The sequence below is a fragment of the Hipposideros armiger genome, unplaced genomic scaffold (genome assembly GCF_001890085.2).
Source record: "Hipposideros armiger isolate ML-2016 unplaced genomic scaffold, ASM189008v1 scaffold_364, whole genome shotgun sequence".
In the NCBI taxonomy this organism is placed as follows: domain Eukaryota; kingdom Metazoa; phylum Chordata; class Mammalia; order Chiroptera; family Hipposideridae; genus Hipposideros; species Hipposideros armiger.
In genome coordinates this window covers 357,053-377,390 of record NW_017731714.1, presented here as the reverse complement: position 1 = coordinate 377,390, position 20,338 = coordinate 357,053, and the positions used below count along the sequence as shown (strand labels likewise).

The 20,338-nt window shown below is 41.9% G+C and overlaps 1 protein-coding gene across 1 annotated transcript in view; it reads left to right on the top strand.

The window, feature by feature from the left end:
• The first annotated feature begins 108 nt into the window (after positions 1–108).
• The window catches only part of CUNH4orf51 (chromosome unknown C4orf51 homolog), a 26,495-nt gene continuing 6,265 nt past the window's right edge, over positions 109–20,338 (top strand). Inside the window, exons 1-6 of the mRNA XM_019662045.1 lie at positions 109–142; positions 1,610–1,789; positions 6,553–6,629; positions 16,420–16,478; positions 17,330–17,387; positions 17,810–17,934. Coding sequence (XP_019517590.1) covers positions 6,554–6,629; positions 16,420–16,478; positions 17,330–17,387; positions 17,810–17,934 — 318 coding nt within the window. The 5' untranslated portion in view covers positions 109–142; positions 1,610–1,789; position 6,553. The remainder of the gene's footprint in view (positions 143–1,609; positions 1,790–6,552; positions 6,630–16,419; positions 16,479–17,329; positions 17,388–17,809; positions 17,935–20,338) is intronic.

Genomic DNA, 20,338 nt, shown 5'->3' with positions numbered 1-20,338 from the left:
TAAGCAGTTGCCACCTGACACTGGGGTGGGTCAAAGAGTTGGGGGCAGTCCAGTTTTCATTCCCCTCCTTCACTCTTTATCTCCATCTTCTTATCATGTCTAGATTTCTCCAGGCAGCCTTCAACTCCATTAGAAAAAGCAGGTAGGTCTGCAAACATCTGTCTAATCTTTCTAGGGCAAGGTGCTGATATTTCAAAGTTTTAAGGAAAGAAACTCCTATATTTAAATACTAACAATTATTTGCAAATAATTTTATTCTCAAGGAAACATACCCCATAATATGTCTGCCTTATTTTATTTTTTATTTTTTAGCTGAGTCATCCTGCCACCTGTTGGCAGCTTAGCAGCAGCTCAGCTTGGGCCAGGAATCGAACCGGCAACCCTGTTGCTCAGAGCTCACACTCGTGAGCGAGCTCTTAACCAACTGAGCCATTTGGCCATCCCCTGCCTTATTTTAAAAGACTTTAAATTCAGCTCCTGGAGCAGTACTCCCAGTATTCAGAGATCAATCGCATTCGAATCATGGAACAATATAAACATGTATGCTGATTTCTGGGCTTTTCCTCAAACATATAGTCTGTGAAGAGCTCAGTCCTCTAAATGTCTAACGTGCCCTATAGGTGCTGATCAAATCACCTATGGGGATTCTTTTTTTTAATGCTGATGATGAGTTTACTCAGAGTTGCTGATCAAGGTGAGGCATGACCTCTGTATTTATAAACAGTTCCACAGGTTCAGTGAATGAGTACAAGGCTTGAGAACTGCTCCAAGAGTTGATTAATGAAAGGAGGAATGCTGAAAGATCTATTTCTGTTTGCCAATGGATTGTTTGTTAATGTAGAGAAGGATAGGCAAACATATTAACCAGATTAATTATTAATGAAGGATGGAGGAAAACATGTGAATAGATCGAATGCTAGAATCTCTCACCCTAAAACAGGTTCACAGTGACATTTCCGCGACCTTAATTCTTAACTCCGGATGCATTCTAGAATTCTCCAGGAGTGAGCTTTTTTAAAAGACCAATGCTGGGCCCCATTCCAGACCATTAAATCAGAATCTACAGGGGTGAGGAATGGGACCTGAGCTACTGCTCATTTGAAAGATCCTGGGCCTAGGATCGAGATCGTGGGCTGGCTGCCAGCGTAAGAACTTGCTCTATGACATATGAGAAGCTGTTTGAGTCACCTGCTATTGTTGACATCACAAGCCATTCAGGTTTGCCTCCAGACCCTTGGAGGCCAGACTTGAGTAGAAATGAACTCTTGGCACTATACTCTTACCTCTTTTCTGACCTCTAAAAAACCACCATCATTAGCATTGGCTGTTTTATTTATAAAAGTGGTTGCCACCTGCTTTCTTGACATAATGTGGATCAGTATATTGCTGAGAACAAAGGCTAGAAAGTTATATCACTGACAAATTTGCTAGTTAAAATTTGGAGGGATAGGGGGTGGTATTTGTGGAATTTTGTGATCTGTTGCTTGGCAACTTTGAGACTGTTGAGCTTCATTTTGCCGAGGGCTTGAAAAGTTGTCCTTCAGAGCCAGCTGCCCAGAGCTATGTCACACTTCTTCTACTTGACGCCACAAATTCTTCTGCCCTTTAGCCCTCTTACTTCTCAAGAGTTTGATCTGATCAGATGCAAGGCTGGGGCATCGTGGCGGAATGAAGCAAGGTGGTCAGATGCTTCTGTAACAACCTACGCAGGCAGTTACCGGAAAAAACAACTGGATGAAGCCACGTGCAGCCCATTTAAAGCAGGACAGCGTTGGCCTGCGTGTTGCCAGTAAGATTTCTTTGTCATTTGCACCTGGATATGTCACTATAAATAGACAAGAATGCTATTAGAAGAAAGAGGGTATTGTAAACCCCAAGAGATTTCCCAGGCTTGAACGCTGCGTGTTTTCCTGTGTAAATGTCAGGTATCGGCTGAAATTACGTCTTCTCTATTCAGTGCTCATAAGATTATGTAAAACAGGATATAATAATGAAAACATAAAAATATGAGTATTTCATTTAAGATGTAGATATTTTTGGGGTTCTCAGCTCAGCAAAGAGGTGCACCTGAGCGTTTCACTTTGTTTCTTGTCTAGTTCTACTTCTCCACTTTGAGCTGAATAATTCCCTCAGAGCCGGAAGAAAGTCAACTAAACCCTCCTCTACTCCCTCCCAGCCCCGCCCCCCCCCATATTGTCTATCGATGAGTGTGGTGTTGAGAGCCCGAAAGACATTTTCTGAGTGTTTACTGTAAGTCAAGCCCTATGACAGGCCCACAAGGGGGGAAAAATGAATTTCAGTTTAATATGATAACCGAAACAGTAGAATTAAGTAATCAGCACAAGGCGGGGGTGGGGGTGTGGGGGGGGATGTTACGTGTCTGTGGTGGTGGGGGGAAGGTATTGTGAGAAAGATCTCAGTAAAGCAGGTTTCCTCTGAGCTGGTTTAGAAGGTGGGGGAAGAAAAGGAACACTGCACAGAGGAGTGAGGAAGCACAGAGGAAAACCAGCATTCAATCCCAAGCATGATCCGAGAACCGCAGACAGCGTCAGTGGGGATGTGGAAAAACAGGAGGACGCGTTACGAAATATGTCACTCTGTATATTCATTGTCAAATATCTTGTCTGAACTCTGGGAATCTATTTGAAAATCCATCGGATTATTGGCTCCAAGTTGAGATGTAAGGGATAACTCAAATAATACCCTAATATTAGTTATATTGCCTTCTGGGGCTTTCCAAATTATTAATCAATGCTTAAAGCTAAAATGTCTCAGAAGTACTTTCCAACTGGATGCTTTGTCTGGTTGATTCCAACAAACTACAGTGTCTGCATTTTTAATGGCCGTCAAATATGTTGATAGTGCAATTAATTTTGCAAGTTCCTTTGCTAATTCTGTGAATTTCAAGGCACCTCTTGGCCAGATAGGGGAATCTTCAGCACTGCTGGGGTCCTGTCTGGAAATAGTGTTTGTAAGCTGGCATCCAAACATATTCACTCATCAGAGTAGAAAAAAATATTTAATAACTGAAAAGAATGCAGAAGTATGACATCTGGTGAAAATGTACGGAACTTTGAACTTGTTTCCTATTTAGAGTATGATCATTATGTGAATCATCCCAACCAAGGCACCCTATGACATTGCAAACCGCAAAAGAGCACAAGCTTGTGAGGTTTATCTGTTTTTTTGAAACCTCAGAAATGTAAATATATCCTGTGCACAACTACTGCTTATTCTATTGCAGACTAAGAAGCAGCAAGGGTTATAAATGAAGATGAAGGACAGATTAAGCTCATTTTGAAAGTAGTGGTTGTATTCTAAATTCACTTTTGTTTTCCATCTTTTTCTTGGTTAATTTTAGCCCCAAGGACAAATGTCTTAAGTTCTGAGCAAAAGCTGTTTGATTAAAATTTTGTAAGGCTATAAAGAGATATTTTTGCACTGCCATAAAATTAAAATGGTCCAAGGGACATTACTGAATACAATATGAAATGACTGATCATTTAAAAATGTGTCAAGGCAGGAAACTATTAGAGAATACAAAGCAATTCTTTTTGTTCACCTTCTTTCCTCACCATACACATTAAATACCCATATTGTGCAAGACAGAGGGAACCTGGTAGAAGCCTTGATCATTTGGTGCTGAGTCAGTTTTAACAGCAAATATGTAACATTCATAAACATGCAAAAAGAAAGATACTGCACTGAGAGAATGGAGGTTAGTGTGAGATAGAAAGGACCCAGCTCCCATGCGGAATAATTCCAAATATTTTGTGTAGTTAGTTTGTACTCAAGAAGGTGGAGCATAACTCACTACTCTGTAAGTGTGAGCTGTGTGTGTGACTCTTTTTCAATGAATAAATGGGATGCTGGAACAGAAAAAGGACTTTAGGGGAAAACAGGAAATCTGAATAAAGTATGCCCTCTAGCTAATGGGTCAACAATCTGAGGAGTGTGTTTTCAGGGAAAACAGCAGAATTTTGGTAATAACAGCAGGGTTTGTGGCTTTGAAACTTGATCCCTCTCATTCCCTTGATAGTTCCTGAGAGCAATGGTTCCTACCCTTGTTTGATCACAAGAATGATCATTTTGTTAAAAATAATGATCCTCAAGCCATTCCTCTCAGAAATTCTGATTCTGAGGCACCAGTGGACGTATATGTTTAACAAATGCTCTGCATGACTCTTATGATTAGAAAACAATGGGAAACGCCACTTTGTATGGGGGTGAAAACTCTGTTCTAGCAACACGGCCACCTGATACCAAACTTCAGTTGAATGTTTTCAATTCCAGGTAGATTAATTCTAAGTGAATTAAAGAAGTAGGTGTGTAAGGCAAAACAAGAAAACCATTAGATGACAATATAGAGACTATCTTGATGACTTGAGTTTGGCAAAGACATCTTAAACAGAACACAAAAAGTACTATCTACAAATAAAAATGAGATAAATCGAAATACCTTAATATTAAGTAATTCCGTTGAACGAAATACACCACTGAAAGTATGGAAATGAGCCACAGAGGGCAAGAAGATTATTTTCAGCTCAGTGACTGACAAAGGGCTTGTAACTATAAATACATTAACTCATGTGTCTCCTTAGGCACTTCCCAGTAGTGACAGTTTCTCAGACTTTCTTTGTTTTGATGACCTTGACAATGTTGAGGATTACTGATCAGGAATTTTGTGAGCTGTCTCATGATTACATGAGGGTAACGTATGTTGGGGAGGAAGGCCACAGAGGTGAAGTAGCATCCTCATACTGCATACAAAGGGTAGAGACTGTCAGTATGGCTTATCATTGTTGCTATGATCCCTGATCAGCTGGCTTGAAGTGGTGTTTGTCAGGTTTCCCCACTATAAAGTTACTCCTTTTCCCCTTTCTATGATATTATGCGTATAAAAAAAAAACTCTTAAAAATTATTATGAAAAAAACAACCCACTAGAAAAATGGGAGACTTTAAAAAACAAAATTCATCAACCAAGATATCCAAGTGACCAATAAACTTATGAAAAGGTACTTAACCACACTAGTCATCTGGAAATGCTAATTACAACCACAGTGAGTTTTCTCATATAGAGGAACCCTCCAGAAAGGGTCAAATGAAAAAGACCATCAATACTGAGTGTTGGTGAGGATGTAGAACAATGAGATCTCATATACAACTGGTGGGAATGTACGTGGATGTAACTCTTTAGAAAACCAGTTTGGTCTCATCTTCTAAAGATGCTGTGGATACCCTAAGACTTAGCAGCTCTACTTCTAACTATGTACCCAGCTGAGAGGCATCTTCACACGTGCACCAAGAGACATGTATACATATGTTCATAGCAACATGTTTCATAATAGCCAAAAAACCGAAAACAAGCCTAATGGAGAATAAGTACTATCTATCCATCCACAGCAGAATGGAGAGGCCGTGAGATGTTCATACAATGTCAGTGAATATGAACAAACTCTGGTGACACCCAGTAATGTCATCAACCTAATGCTGAGCATTTTGAGCCAGACAAAATACATATTATATACTTCCATTTATATAAAATTTAAAAAACAAAAACAAAAAACCCAAACCAAACTATAGTGTTTGGATTGTCTGCTTAGGTGATACAAAATATGAAGAGAGGCTAAGAAGGGAATCCCATAGAAGTCAGAAACGGCTCCACTGACTGCCTGTATGAGACCACCTGCCCCAAATCTATCAAAAAACAATTGCTGGGCTTGGACTCAGAAATCTGCATTTTTAAATTAATACCCTCAGGAGATTCAATTGCTGCTATACGTTAGGAGAACAAAGATGCAAGGTGGGCCACCAGCCCCTGTCTCGGGGATGATTAGGGCCCATTTGTTGGCTGAGCATTTCTGGACTCTCGAGGCTGATGTCAGCCCCACGCTACCCCACCATACCTACACAGTTCCAGGTCCCTGGAGCCTGGAGACCCTCCGTCCCCTAATCGGAGACCCTAAAACAATGGCCACCATGTGATGCACTCTAGAAATTGATGACTCTGTCCATTCCATACAAAATAACCTGTGCTCTCCACTAAGCCCCAGTTGGCCTAAAAAGAGCATCACATCTGGATTCAGGGAAACTGAGGTGTAGATGCGTTTCAAGGCCTAGACACAGCATCTGTGGGTCCCCAAGTTACTCCACTGCTATTAAGTTTTGCTGGGAAACCAACATAATTACTGTAATATTTCCTATTCCATTCATAGCATTTATTTTGAAAACAGCTCCTTAGAGAAAGACTCATAAATCCTGTTATAACAATTATCAACTTAATGTTTGAGCTTTTCACGTATAAAAGTCGAACATGTTTACCCTTTTATGACATCAGGGAACAAACAAATCACTAAAGACAATGAGAAAGTCCAACTTGGGTTGATTTAATGGGAGTGCAGGGTTATGGTCGGGAGTGTGGAAAAGGGGGAGAGAGGAAGCAACTGTTTAAGAAATCAAATGGAAAGATGAGTGAAAATCCCTCTAAATCCTTAGGCTGTGACTTATAAACCCATTTACGTATAATTGTTTCTTCTGCTTGCTTCCTTTAGGATGTCCTCACCAAACTGCTCATCTTGCAATCCCACACTCTGCAGGGATGGTCCCCAGGACACAGCAGATGTTAAAGGTAAGTGCAGCAAGCTCAGTGCTGGGCAGAGCCCTTTGCCAAGGGTGCTGTTTTATAACCTCGGTTCTGGATTGTAGCCCATATGGTTTCCACTTGTCTACCAGAGGCAGGGAGTCGTTAGCGAGAAAATGAGCATATTCCATTCTGGATCTGTCACTCTTATTCCAGGGCAAAAATATCCCTCCTCCAATTAGCCCCAGAAGGTAACTTCTGCCATAGCTGGGAGCTCTAGGTAATGCAATCTAGAGCTGTCCTGGGTACACCAAAGCACTAAGAAGAGAAAGCAAAGCTATCAACCACCAACGACTAAACTACATTTGCTAATCTATAACCACCTCCACCCTGTTTTAGTTAAATTAGGATAGCACTAGCTGCTATAATAAATAAACCTCCAAATTCCAGTTGCTGAACACAATAAAAAACTTTTTTTCCCCCCTTCATATAAAGGACAAGGTTGGGTGTTTTCCAAGTAGACCTTTCACATGGTGATTTAAGGTCACAGACTTCCTTCATCTTGGGGTTCTGTCACCCCCTTGGGCCTCCGAGTCCTTTGTCTCTATCTGGCAGGTGGGGGTGAAGGGTAGACAAGGCACACCTGCTTTTTGACCACTTCCGCCTGGAAATGGCACGCATCTCTTATGCTCACATTCCAATGGGAGAATTAGTCACAAGCCTCCCCCTAGATGTCAGCTCAGAAATGGATTCCGTGGCTGGGCAGCCACTTCCTAGTGACAGCTACACACACTGGAAAGGAACAGCTGGCCATCCTGCCACACACACTGGTTTTGAGGAAGAAACACAGTAGGCTTTTCCCATATACTTTCCGTCTCTCAGGGCTGAATTTTTGAAGGTTTAATAAGACTAATGCAATCACAAATTAGGATATTTTTTTTAGCACTTTATGAAATTTCTGGTAATATTTTCTGCTGTCGTAGTTAAAGGTTTACTACGTATGTGTGTATTGGGAGAGGGGTGGGCGGTGAAAAGAGCTATTCTGCAGCACCATGGGGTTTTCTGAAATAATGGAGACACAGGTTTTTAACAGCTGCCTTGGATGATTGCTATTCTGCCGGCTTTCCTAATAAAATTTGACTTTATGGGAATAGTACATTTGAGATGGGTTTTATGCGTTCTCCTATGGTTTGTTGAGGCCAGAGGACAGGACAGCTAACCATTTGTGCAATTGCTAAAATCAGGAAAGACTCTCTTTCTCCCCTTTGCAGTAATGAACATAAAATTGAAACACACTACATAGCTCGGAGACAGGTCGGAGCTAGGGTACAGGAAATTAAACAGCCCGATCACATCATTCATAGTAAGCTAAGGTGACAGTGCAACTGATCTGAGTAGCACAGAGTCCAGTCCTGTGACATTTATGTGCTATTGGTGCCCTTCAGGATTCTGATTAACCCTGCTAATCACCTCTGGCCCGTGAGGGCTGAGAGCTGAGCGGTCCCCCAGTCGATGGGTGGGAGTATTTGAAGGGAGATAACAGGAGCAGCAAAAGCAGTAATTTACTGCCATGATAGATATGACTGTTTTCCTATCTCCTCTTCTGCTTTTATGGTAAAGTATTGACAGGAGGAAAGGTAGAAATGATCTGAGTGTATATCTTCATAGTGATGACTTCTTAATAGATTTTTCCCATGTGTCTTTTTCATTCTCCTCAAATGGTCACGTTAATTTGACTGATAGCTACTCTCTTCATTAAGAGATGACAGTACATCAAGGCAGAATTATGTAATGTGGCCAAATGATAACTTCTCCTTGCGCTTCCTTTCAATTTCCATGTTTAATATTTGGATTATCAACCTTGTTCTAGAAGCCCCTAATGAAGGGAGTTAAAATAGGAAGCCAAGGATCAAATCGTCAATACAAGCCAGCTATATGAATGTACTCACCACTGGTAGACGCTGGTCTGTTGATTGTCTCTTTGTAGAAATGTATCCATTTATGTAGATATGCAAATCAGATGGGCGGGTCTTAAGTGTGATTTCATGGTCATCATAGGAAAAAAGTTCTCAAATTCTCACAACTGCCTTTCAAAGAGTTCAGTCATTGGTTCTGCCTGCGTGAAGGTGGTTTTCCTTGTTCACTGGTATTCGTTTTCTTTCCAAGTCTTTGATTTGGTTGTGGCTTTTTCCTCCTATGGTCCCATCATACACTCACCTCTCCTATTCAAAGAAGAATGAAGCAATTGCTAATAAAAATAGAAATCACATGTCGTAAAACTACAGTACTACAAGCAGGAATTATTCAACAATTGAACTTTTTGTCCATTTACACTCTGCTCAAACAGATTCTAGCAAGCTTCAAAAGCTTCCCTCCAGCAGAAACAATTTATGAAGCGTGTGGTGGAGTGCAGATTGTGGCAGGGCTGGGGCAGCCCTTGCTGGCTGGCCCTGTCCCTTCTAGTGTTCTTAGCGCTATGCCTGTGCCCCACACCTGCATCCCTCTGAGATGAGCCCAAGTTACCCTTGCAAAGGGCATACTGGCCTCTTTAACCCTGGGTGTTTCAGGAGACGTAATCTGTACTAGGGAAGTAGGTTTTACATAGTATGACCATGTGAAAGCCCAGATGTGACATATATGTAAGATCTCCTTGGAATAGTCCCTAACCACAGATAACAAATTCCAAGTGTCTGAAGTAGCGACTGGAACTGTTTTGAGGTTATACAGCCTTTTACAAGAATGACAGGGTCTAGGAGAATATTGACAAAAAACAAATAATATTCTAAGCAACATGAATATGGTTTATCCTGTTACTTCAAGAGTGTTTGGGCCCATCCTTTAACATCCTTGTTTTTCTTCTATTTCTTTGCTCCCACTTTTGTTTCTCTGTGAAGCCTTCTCCAAACCTTGAAAACTTCTAAAAGCAATAAGAACCCACCAGACTACCCCATAAATCATGTCTTCACACAGGAAGATCTTAAAGCATAAACAAGAAGATGTCACTTTTCTCTTTCCTGTCACACTAGCAATAAAACCCTAATTTCTTACCAAGGCCTTTTAGGTCTTGCATGGTGACCCTGCCTATCTTTCCAGTCCCATTTTGTGCCTTTCCTTCCTTTTGTTCACTCTGTTCCAGTTCCAGTGGCTTCCTTTAATAGCCTGAAAACGGTAAGCCATTTCCTGCCTCAGGACCTTTGCACATACATTGCCTTTGCTGAAATGCAATTATTCTGGCTCTGCTGAGCTGTAAACTTCAGTCTGAATTTAAATGTCACCTCTAAAGAGAGGTTTTCCCTGGCCACCATATTTAAAGTAAGTTCTTCCCATTCTTTCCATCTTCATTTCTATCTTAGTGTCTAGTTTGCTTTGTATATATTCTTGTATTTGTTTACTTGTTTATTATTTCTTTCTCTGTCTAGAGCACATGCTTCATGAGAGCAGGAGCTTATCTGTCTTGCTTGTCTTTGTATCTCCAGCACCTGGGACAGAGCTCAGCACAAACCAGATGCCCTATAATTAATTGTGTGTTGAACAATCATGGACCTTCCATGGTTGACTTTTTCTTCTTCACAACATACTTCCTTAAAGAGGCAGTTTCTTATCTATAATTTGTCTTCTAAAAGGAAATTCATAAAGTCCTGTGCTTTTTATAATTAGAATGTTGTTTCTATAGAAGCAACCTTTCAAAAACTGGTGGTTCCAATGGCAGTCTTTAGAATCCTATGTAGCAGCCCATAAAATTATAATACTTAAAAAAATTAATGGATAAATAGCGTGTGACATTGTTGCATAGGTGCATGATTTTAGTTATACACCTTCTCCACCCCCCACCCATGCTCCGTAATGGGCTGAAGGAGATACAGCCAGGTGACCTCCAAATCTGAAACATACACGTGCAATAGTAGAAACGATGGTCCATGTGACTTGGGGTGAGAGGGAGGAAGGAAAGAGAACTGAGAACACCTGGTGCCTCTGGGGAAGCCGGGAAGTCCCTTCCATGTCTTAGTAATGTGGGTGCCTTGTGGCTTCCAAGCTACTGTTAACTTTGCTTCCATAATGTCTCAGGAATGTGCCCCCTGGTGCTGTTGTGAGATCATTTCCAAAGCTTATTGCTCCTGGAAGCTGGGACCCCAGGATGAAGGGTTGGGGCACGTCTGAATAGTGGGGACTTTCCGCACAGGTTTCCAGCCTGCCTGAGCAGGGGGACAGCAGGCTGGTCCTGGCATGGAATCCTAAGGGGGTAAATGGCAGCCAAACAAGGCAACGTGCCCCGGCTTCCCTGGGAGAGAGGCACAGCTCCCCAGTCAAGGCCCCTGCACAGCCAGGCCAGCCTTTCCCAGGCAGAGGCATCCGGGGACTGTCCCCTCTTTAAGGCATCCTTTGTTCTGAAGTCCAGAAGTGGGGCCGCCTGGAAAGACTCTTACCTCCCCCGCAGCTACCAGGAAAAGCGCTGGAATGAAAACCTACACCCCCGCATATCCCCCCCCACCCCCCTCTTATGCTCACATTCCAATGGGAGAATTAGTCACAAGCCTCCCCCTAGATGTCAGCTCAGAAATGGATTCCGTGGCTGGGCAGCCACTTCCTANCACCCCCCCGCAAACAGAAACCTAGTTCTGATCCAGCTGGTCCTGCATGTGGCTCTGCACCTCCTGTGCCTGTCAGCTGAGTCGCTTCTACCCCGAGGCCCGTCCCTCACTGCCCACTCCCATCACATCCCCGGGGGATGTCCTTCTTGCCTTTTCCCTGCCGCCTTCCCCACACGCGTTGCCCACGGGTTCTGCGCTTTCCACTCCCACCTGGAACCAGCCCTCCCAGCCTATTCTGGTGAGAGGAGAAGAGGACTCCTCAGGCTTTGGCACGCGTGTCTTCTCCCAGCACGCTGGCTCGCCTTCCACTGTCCACACAGGAAGCTGCCCCTGTGGGATGGCTGGGGACGAGGAGGGCCGGACGGAGGGCTGCCCCCTCCCCTCATGCCCGCCCTCGCCCTCCCTCGCCCTGCTCTCACTGCGGACCTTCACAGCCCCGGCGGCCCGGGGTGTGCAGCAGAGGGAACCAGGTGACTTAGAACAAGCCCCGCTCGCCACGGGGTTCCCACGTTCACTCCTGGTATGGGCTGTCACAGCATGGGGACCTGCGGATGCTGGCTTCAGTTTATTTTCTGGCTAATTTGTATGCCTTGCTGTGGGATGTGCATACATTTTCTTTAAACCACACAAAGGAAAAAGCTGACATTGGCCACTGGTAAATCTAGAAAGCCTGAGAAACAGTTTGCCCGGGACTGAGGTCGTCACCACATTGACAGTGACACATATGAGGACAGACGGCCAGCACAGCCCAGAGAATTCCAGGATGGGTCCCCCAGACTCAGGAATGCCAGTGTCCCTTTCAGGTTGTGGGGTTTTTGTTTTGCTCCCTCTATTTTAAATTAGGAAACAGTCTCATAAATGGTTAAATCTGTTGGCCAGAAAATATTCAAGTCTAAAGCAACAGTTTCCACATTCCCCGCAGAGACTGGACACCAGGGAACATTGGCCGCCAAGCCTGTTATTAAGAAGGTCACAAATGCCATCTGTCAGCCGTGTGCACTTTGCTAGTCAAGCGTAACGTCAGCTAGGAGGTGGCTGCAGTTACATTTGCCTGTGGACTTGAAAGGCAGTGCGTTCATGGGCACGCCAGGGACTTGAGTGGGCTTGTGTGAGCGAGCCGGGTGTCTGCCCACAGGATGCGCTGGGGCCATGTGGGGAGAAGCTAAGAAGATGAAACACTGATTTCAGGCCTGTCCTCGGTTGTGGTTCAAATGTGATTTGGGCTGCTGCCGGCGGGCTTTCCTAATCTTTTTCTGCCTAATCGTTCTAGCCAGCTGTAAAATACGACCATAGCATTCCTTCTTTACTGATAATTGTGAAATTAAGGCAAATACATGAATGCCTTGTGCTTATATTCACCACTTAACAAAATCTTTTTAATCCATAGAAGAGTTGAAGAAATAGTCCAATCAATATTCACCTACCCCCACCTAGATTCATCAGTTTGAACGCGTTGCCAGATTTGTTAACGTGTTGCTTTATCTCAGTCCCTCTCTGTTGATACTTATATATATTTCTCGCTGATCTATTGACAGTGAATCACAGACATCATAAACGTATGTCCTTAAATGCTTCAGCATGCGCCTCTTAAGAGTAAGAATGTTCTCTGACCGAACTATAATACTGTTATCACACTTAAGAAACTCAGTGTTGATAGAATAATTTTTTTTACACCTAACATACAGATCATTAAATAACTCATTCTTAAAAATCTGTCAGGAAAAGGTTTCCTATCCCAATGGTTAACAGCTCTCTCTTTAAGACACCTCACATTGTTGAGGCAATTTGAAAAATCTGATGAAAGTTCTGGACCCTATCTTCAGGAAAATAGCCACAGAGACACTTCTACTAGCCAACAATGCACACATCCCGAATCCCTCGGGGTGTCCACGGACTCTAGGTTAGAGTGTTGCTAACCTTCGATCTAAATTCTCCTCGTCTGGGTACATACAATTTAAGACCGCAGTACTCAGAAAGGTGAAGAATGGCTTGTCTTTGCTTTCCAACAGTATGTTTTGTGTTCGTGAGGCTTCATTTCAAGAAACTCAAAGTTTCAAGGAACTCAGAGATGAGGAGGTAGGAGATCATATTATCCCCAATCTCTGAAAAGGAAACTGACTCACAGATACAGCTAAGACTTGTGCTATGACAGACACCAGTAGGTGGACTAAATGATTAGAAGACCTAGATGTATACTCCCAAACTGGAGATTCTCTGATTCTCAAAGAGCCAATACTTACCAACCCACACTGGCTTTCTTGATAATTTATTTTAAAAACCAATTACCTGTAGCATTCCATCAGGGTAGGCACAACATTTAAGGGCCTAGTACATAAAGGCAAAATTTGTTGTCATTTCCTAACATTGTTATTTTCATCAGCAAAATTGCCTAATTTGGTTACAGTTGTAGGACCAAGAAATGGAAGCAGGCAGTGGATACACACAAGCAAACTGTTGGGTCGTCGGGAAAGTCATGAAGCATTTTTGCATTGAAGAACATAGAAAAAAACGTCATGACTTTCCTGACGACCCAGTAGGTTCACATTGAATGTGCTTCATTAAAAGGCCAGCTGAAACTGCCAAGGTCAGTTTGTGGGCTGTGTTTTGTCAACTGTGAACTCTCAAGGAAAAGAATCTTTAGCTAGCCATACCTTCAACATACGAGTACGTGAGCTTGCTGGTGTTCCTCTCCATAAATGGACTAAAGAAAATGAGATTTCTAGCTCAATTAGAAAAGTGACCAAATTCGGCCAGAAGATGGGCATAAATGTGTAAATCCCTCATGCCATTGTCTAGCAAAAATTCTAATGCCTCTTCCCCCCATAATCTACCAAATGCCTCAATATTACTTCTGTAAAACTTCAATATGGTATCATATCATTTACTAATTAATGATAATCTCATATAATTCTTAAAAGCAAGGGTGACAAAAACAAGCCTTAGGCAGGCCTATAGGATTTACAAAAGCCCTACAGAGCATTTAGGATTCACAGCCAATGGAATAAGCGGAGCTAATCGTGCACGATAAACTTCTTATCCACCTGCTTTTACTGGTGCTGTGAAAAAGTGGGTCTTTCTTGAATTTGGCTAAATAATTGTTGAACTCTTTATTCGACTTTAGCGTAAGATACCTTGTTTTCAAAAGTATCAGCATAAAATAGCACAAATAATGAATTTTTGCCAAAAGCTATTCCTCTCTCTTGACTCATCTCTAATGATCAGACCCCATCACATTACACCAACAAGACCCCATTTTTTCTTTACTGGTGAACTTTTATTTACTTTTAATCAAATTTCTTTCTTTTTCTTTTTCTTTTCTTTTTTTAAAATCAAATACACCAGAGAACACAACATGATTAGTCATTAGGGAAATGCAAATTAAAATCACGATGCGATACCACTTCGCTTCCATAAAAATGGCTGTAAGCACGAAGTCAGACAGTAGCACATGTTTGGTGAGGACATGGAGAAACTGGAACCTTCATTCATTGGTGGTGGGAATGTGAAATAGTAAAGCCACTTTGGAAAACACGTTGACAGTTTCTTTAAAAGTGAAACATACATTTACCATAGGGTCCAACAATTCCACATGTAGGTAGTTATCCAAGAAAAATAAAACCATATGTCTACACAAAGACTCATACATGAATGTTCACTGCAGCGTTATCCGTAATAGCCAAAATTGGAAATAACCCGTATGTCCATCAACTGGTAAGTGAATAACAAAATATGGTATATTCATATCACAGAATACCACTTATCAATAAAAAGTAACAACATACTAAAATAGCCACCAGGTGGATAAACCTCAAAAACATTATAAGCAAAAGAAGCCAGTCATAAAAGACCACATAGTGCATGATGCCATTTATATGGAATGTCCAATAACGGCAACTCGATGGCAAAAGAAAGTGTGTTAGTGGTTTTCTGGGGCTGGATGTAGGAAAGGAGATTAGCCATAAATGGGCATAAGGGATCTTATTGGGATAATAAAAACGCTCTAATACTAGACTACAGTGTTATGGTGAGGGTTGCATAACTTGATAAATTTACTCAAAAATTATTCAGCTGTACACTTTATAGTGGGTCACTTTTATGGTATCTAAAATGTATAGCCTTAGAATTTCAGCGTGATTTGTTTCCCTCTGATTCTAAGAGTATAAACTGTGTATCATAGAAGAATGTCCCAGGTAGAAAAATGTTTACCCCGACTTCTGGTTTTCAGTTCTGCATGTAAGGGCTTGGAAGTCATCACTCCATGCCTAACAACAGGTAAAAAGCTGAATAGACTGGAAAAATTAACAACTCTTCTTAGATCCTTAAAAGAGGGGTGGACACAGGGCAAACCGCTGCCCCCCCAAATTGGAGAGAGAGACAGACATGCAAATACAGGGAGTCACAACTTCCCGAGCACAGACTCACCAGCGGGAACCACCTCAGAGCCAGTGCCAGGGTCTCAGTGTCCGATCTGTGGCTGATGAACTACTGGAGGCTCAGTGGACAAGTCTGGGAGTTAACTTCAGGCCGACCCAGGCATAGGGAGTCCCTACAGTATTGTAAGATTCACCCCCAGGAACTCGACCAGGATTGCTGAGTAAAATATTGGAAAACTATCCTTTATGTTTCTGGCAGAGGGAGGGGAAAAGGAAAGATTCTGAAATATTCCAGAGCTCTGTGTTCTTAGCAAAGACAAACTAGTTAACCAGAAATGAATCTGCCAGGTCTATTATAACCTAACAGACCTGGGAGAAAGGAAACTCCCCCCTCCAGCCTACCCTAGCCATCCTGTTCAACCTAAGGGGGAAGAAAAGAAAAAAACAACTACAGTAAAAAACACTGGTGAAGTTCACAGTTTAGAGGCATAGGCTCGCGAAAGACAGACGTAATCACAGGCATACTTCAGAAAACCCCCAGGGAAAACGGAATTATTCTGATAACTTTGCTTTTGTTATAGGGTTGTATAATTTCAGTGTCTCCTTAGCTGATATCAATACTGTTTTCTTTTTAAAATCATATCAAAATATGTACATTAAAAAAATTTTACACCCTCCACCCCCACCAAAAGCTCCAGAGTGTTTACTAGGAATTAACTGTTAGTCACAGCTTCATCTTACTACTGACGCTTAATTTCTGTTGGTCAGATTCTAAAGGAAAGTAAGTAATGTGTGTACAATTTGTGGGTATAGCCTAATTTGGGAGTGTAAGAAATTTTAATCTAACACTGGCTTTCACTCCTTGTTTGCATGCAGGATTATTCCCTCATATAACCAGTTCCTTCAGAAAGTCCCTTGATGTCAAGCACAGAGTGGTAAGTCCAGCGTTTCTCAGTGATCATTAATCCCCAGAGAGCTTAAATGACTGCACACTACTGCTCATAGGGGAAATGTTGTGTCAGGTTCCCATGAGCCTCTGGTCACTACAATTTCACCAACTGACCAATACGTAAATTTGTTTTATGTGAGTTTCTGTTTAAAGACACCTCATTTACTATACGTTGTTGATTTATTAATGTTGAACTCACAGCCAGTGGCACTGTAACTCATGCCTAAATGAAGGTCATCTAACATAACGTATGTTCTCCGTAAGGCACGTCACAGTCTTCTTGTGGGGCCATTTTAAACAATAAAATCACTAACCAAAAGCTTTAAAACACAGAAAATGGGACACTAAGTAGGCTGCAAAAAAGGACACTTATTTACAGTTTGAGAGCTGAAACAAGAAGCAAAGTGCCCTCTTGTTTGACTTTGACTGAGAATGTGCCTGTTCACCCCTCTGTGCGTGTCCTTGAACGACCTCAAAAGTGTGAGGCTTGACTTTGGGGTTACAAATGCATTTTAGAGAGTAGGCAAATCCATGAATGAGGATCGATGGTATTCATTTCCTTTGCCCATTTTTCTATTAGGGTTTTTAGTTTTTCTTATTGATTTATATAAGCGATTTGCATATTCGAGTAGCAGTCTTTTACCTATCCTGTTTTGTAAATATTTTCCCCAGTTTTATCTTTCCATTTTACTGTTAGTATCTGTTACTATCGTGGCTTTTGGCAGCAGTATCAAAATGCCTTTTGAATAGGAAGGACAGCACTGGAAAAGGAATTTTGTTAAATTTCTATTGTTGTTGAAAGTGATTGGTATTTATCTTTATCCCTCTTTTTCACAGGCACACCAAATCCTGTCTGGTGTTTTTTCTCCAGCACCTCCAAATTATGAAAAATCAGGTAAATCCTATCCTAAATTACTACTTTATATCCATGTTCTGGCTTGATTTTAATTAAGATGGTCACGTGATAAGTTCATCCCTTCCAGAGTCTGAGGCCGTCTGAGGCGTTTGGCATTTCTGCCTTCTTGTTACTTCATTGTACTCCTCCTAACAGTAAGGGCAGTGGGATGCAGAAGTGCAAGGGGGGAGAAGTCCCATAGAGACGTTGGCCAGCAGCAGCTCTGCAACACAGAGCAAACTTGTGAGAAGGTTGTGGTGTGGGGCAGGGGTTTGGGGCGGGGGGTAGTGTGCGTGTGAGGGTTTGGAACTATGGATTAAAAGATGGTTTTAGGAATATCAATAAATTTCATTTGTTCATACTACTGTAGACTGTGTTTATCATAAGCCCTTACTCATTGGCTGGCTGTCTGTTCATGCTAGATGCAAGGATTAAAAAGCCAGCATCTGAGAATCTGATAAACTACAATCGACGAAGGACAGACTTTCTGAGGCGTGTAAGCATCTTTTTACTTGTCACCCAGCAGTGGATCCCTGAGGTAGCATCAGTAAGTGAGCACAGTGTGGCGGTGAGAGCGGTGGCGTTGTGTGTGCGTGTGCGTGTGCGTGTGTGTGTTTACAGTTGATGGCGTGTACATGTGTGTTTAGAGTTGGTGTGAAGAAGGTAATCCCTTAATTTACAATCAAGTGACAAACAGAAAAGTGCTGTTCTGATAGCCTCCTTTGAAGCATTGTGAACATTTCTTGTCTAGAGCTGTCCAGTTGTTTCGGAATTAAGCCTCAAAGGGGATTGGAATTTCTCTTGTACTGTCCAAATTTTCATGAGTGATGTCAGTGACTTGCTGGATTCTGCCTCTTGCAAAAAAGGCATTATGTTCTCAGACTATCCTGCCTTCTGGGAACCCACCCTGGGTGCCTAGTGGCCTGGGCCCACTCTCCTCAGTGACGGTTCTGCCACCCTCATGTGGCTGTCCCTGCACTCCCTGACATGGCCCTCCAGAGCAGGGTCTCTGTGTTGCCTGATCAGACTTTCTCAAAACCCAGTAATTTTTTAAAATTAAATTTATTGGTGGTGACATTGGTTAGTAAAACTATATAAGCATCAAGTGTACAATTCGGTAATACATCATCTGTATATCACATTGTGTGTTCACTATCTAGGGTCAGTTCTTCCATCACCATATATTTTATCCTTTTTTCTCTCTTCTACCAACCGCCCCCCTCCCTTACCCTCTGGTAACCACTAAACTGTTGTGTGTCTATGAGTTTTGTTTCTTAGTTTATTTTCTTGCCCCTTAGTAGCTTTGAGTTTTATATCCCATATATGAGTGAAATCATATGGTTCTTGACTTTTTCTGTCTGATTTATTTTGCTTAGCATGATAATCTCCAGATCCATCCATGTTGTCACAAATGGAACTATTTCATCTTTTCTTATGGCCGAGTAGTATTCCACTGTGTATATGTACCACATCTTCTTTGTCCAGTCATCTATCGAAGGACACTTTGGTTGTTTCCATGTTTTGGTCACCGTGAATAATGCTTCAATGAACATTGGGGTGCATATATCTTTACGGATAAATGTTTTCAGATTTTGGGGGTAGATACCCAGAAGAGGGATTGCTGGGTCATATGGTAATTCTAGTCTTAATTTTTTGAGGAACTGCCATACTGTTATCCATAGCGGCTGTGCTAATTTCCATTCCCACCAGCAGTGTGTGAGGCTTGTTTTTACCTGGGCCTGCCTTTGTACCCTTTTTAACTTAAAAGAACAGAGCCACACCTATATTATATGTGCATAGTTATATTGCGTTTGCAGACTAAATTGTCATGTTATGAAAGTTTGTGTGTTTTTAATTTTCTTCCCCTTTTTTCTTTTATTATATTTAAAATTTTTTTTTCTGGTTTTGTATGAGAATGAGGTTAAAAAGTGTTCTCCAACACTTGTTATTATTTGCCTTGTTGATTATAGCCATTCTAACAGGTGTGAGGTGATATCTCCTTGTAAAACCCAGTAATTTTTAGCAAGAGGTTAAAATGGGATTCTTTTATGTCTTAGAGTTCTGGCAGAGGCTCCTTGAGAATGAGTAGCAAGAATAAAACTGGTTTCTGCAAGTACCCTGCTGACCTCACCTCATTCATACAAATGTTACAACTATTTTTGCTGTTCTATAAGACTTTTATTAATATTTCTTTAAATTGACTTAAAAAAACCCAACAACTCAGCCTTACCCTAAGTAATTATATTTACAATACCATGGGTTTTGTATGCTAGTTATATGTATTAGGGGAAAAAAAACAACCTGACCATTAAAATAAAAAATGTTGTTCAGGTACCACCTAACATTGTCATAAAAACCACCAGTAATGTATAGATGTCATTCTAGAAAATGCTAGTTCATGGGCACCAACTAGTTAATCTGATAAACTTAGCTAATGGGAAAAGGTTGGACAGCCCACCGTGGTTCCCAGGTCTATTTAATGGTGGCCTTCCAGAAATAGTGTCTTTTTCTTGATTTTTCTGCTAGAAGACCTGGTAACTTTCCTAAGGAGCATTGCGAGCATGGGCAGGCAGTGTGCTGGCAGGCTGTGGAGCGAGTTATCTGGGGGCACGTGGAACTGGGCCATCCCCTGAAAATTATGGTGTGCGGGCAGCCGGGGACCTCCCTTCACTACAGGGTTGGTGCGCGCTTCTAGGAAGGATAGACAATTTCCTGAAAGTATATTTACTGCTAGCTGGACTCCTGGGAGTTGCTTGGGAGAATCATTAACTATTGTTAAACAAATAAATCCCCTTTGCCGCATGGAGTTGTACTGGTGCCAAGCAATTCTATTGCCAGTGTCCGCAGCTGTTCTGGGGAACAGTTGCCTTTCTCTTTGAGGTGCTGCCCCGACCCCCTCCCCCAAAGTGAATTCTCTATATCACAGTAGCCTCTTTTAAGTCAACAATTCC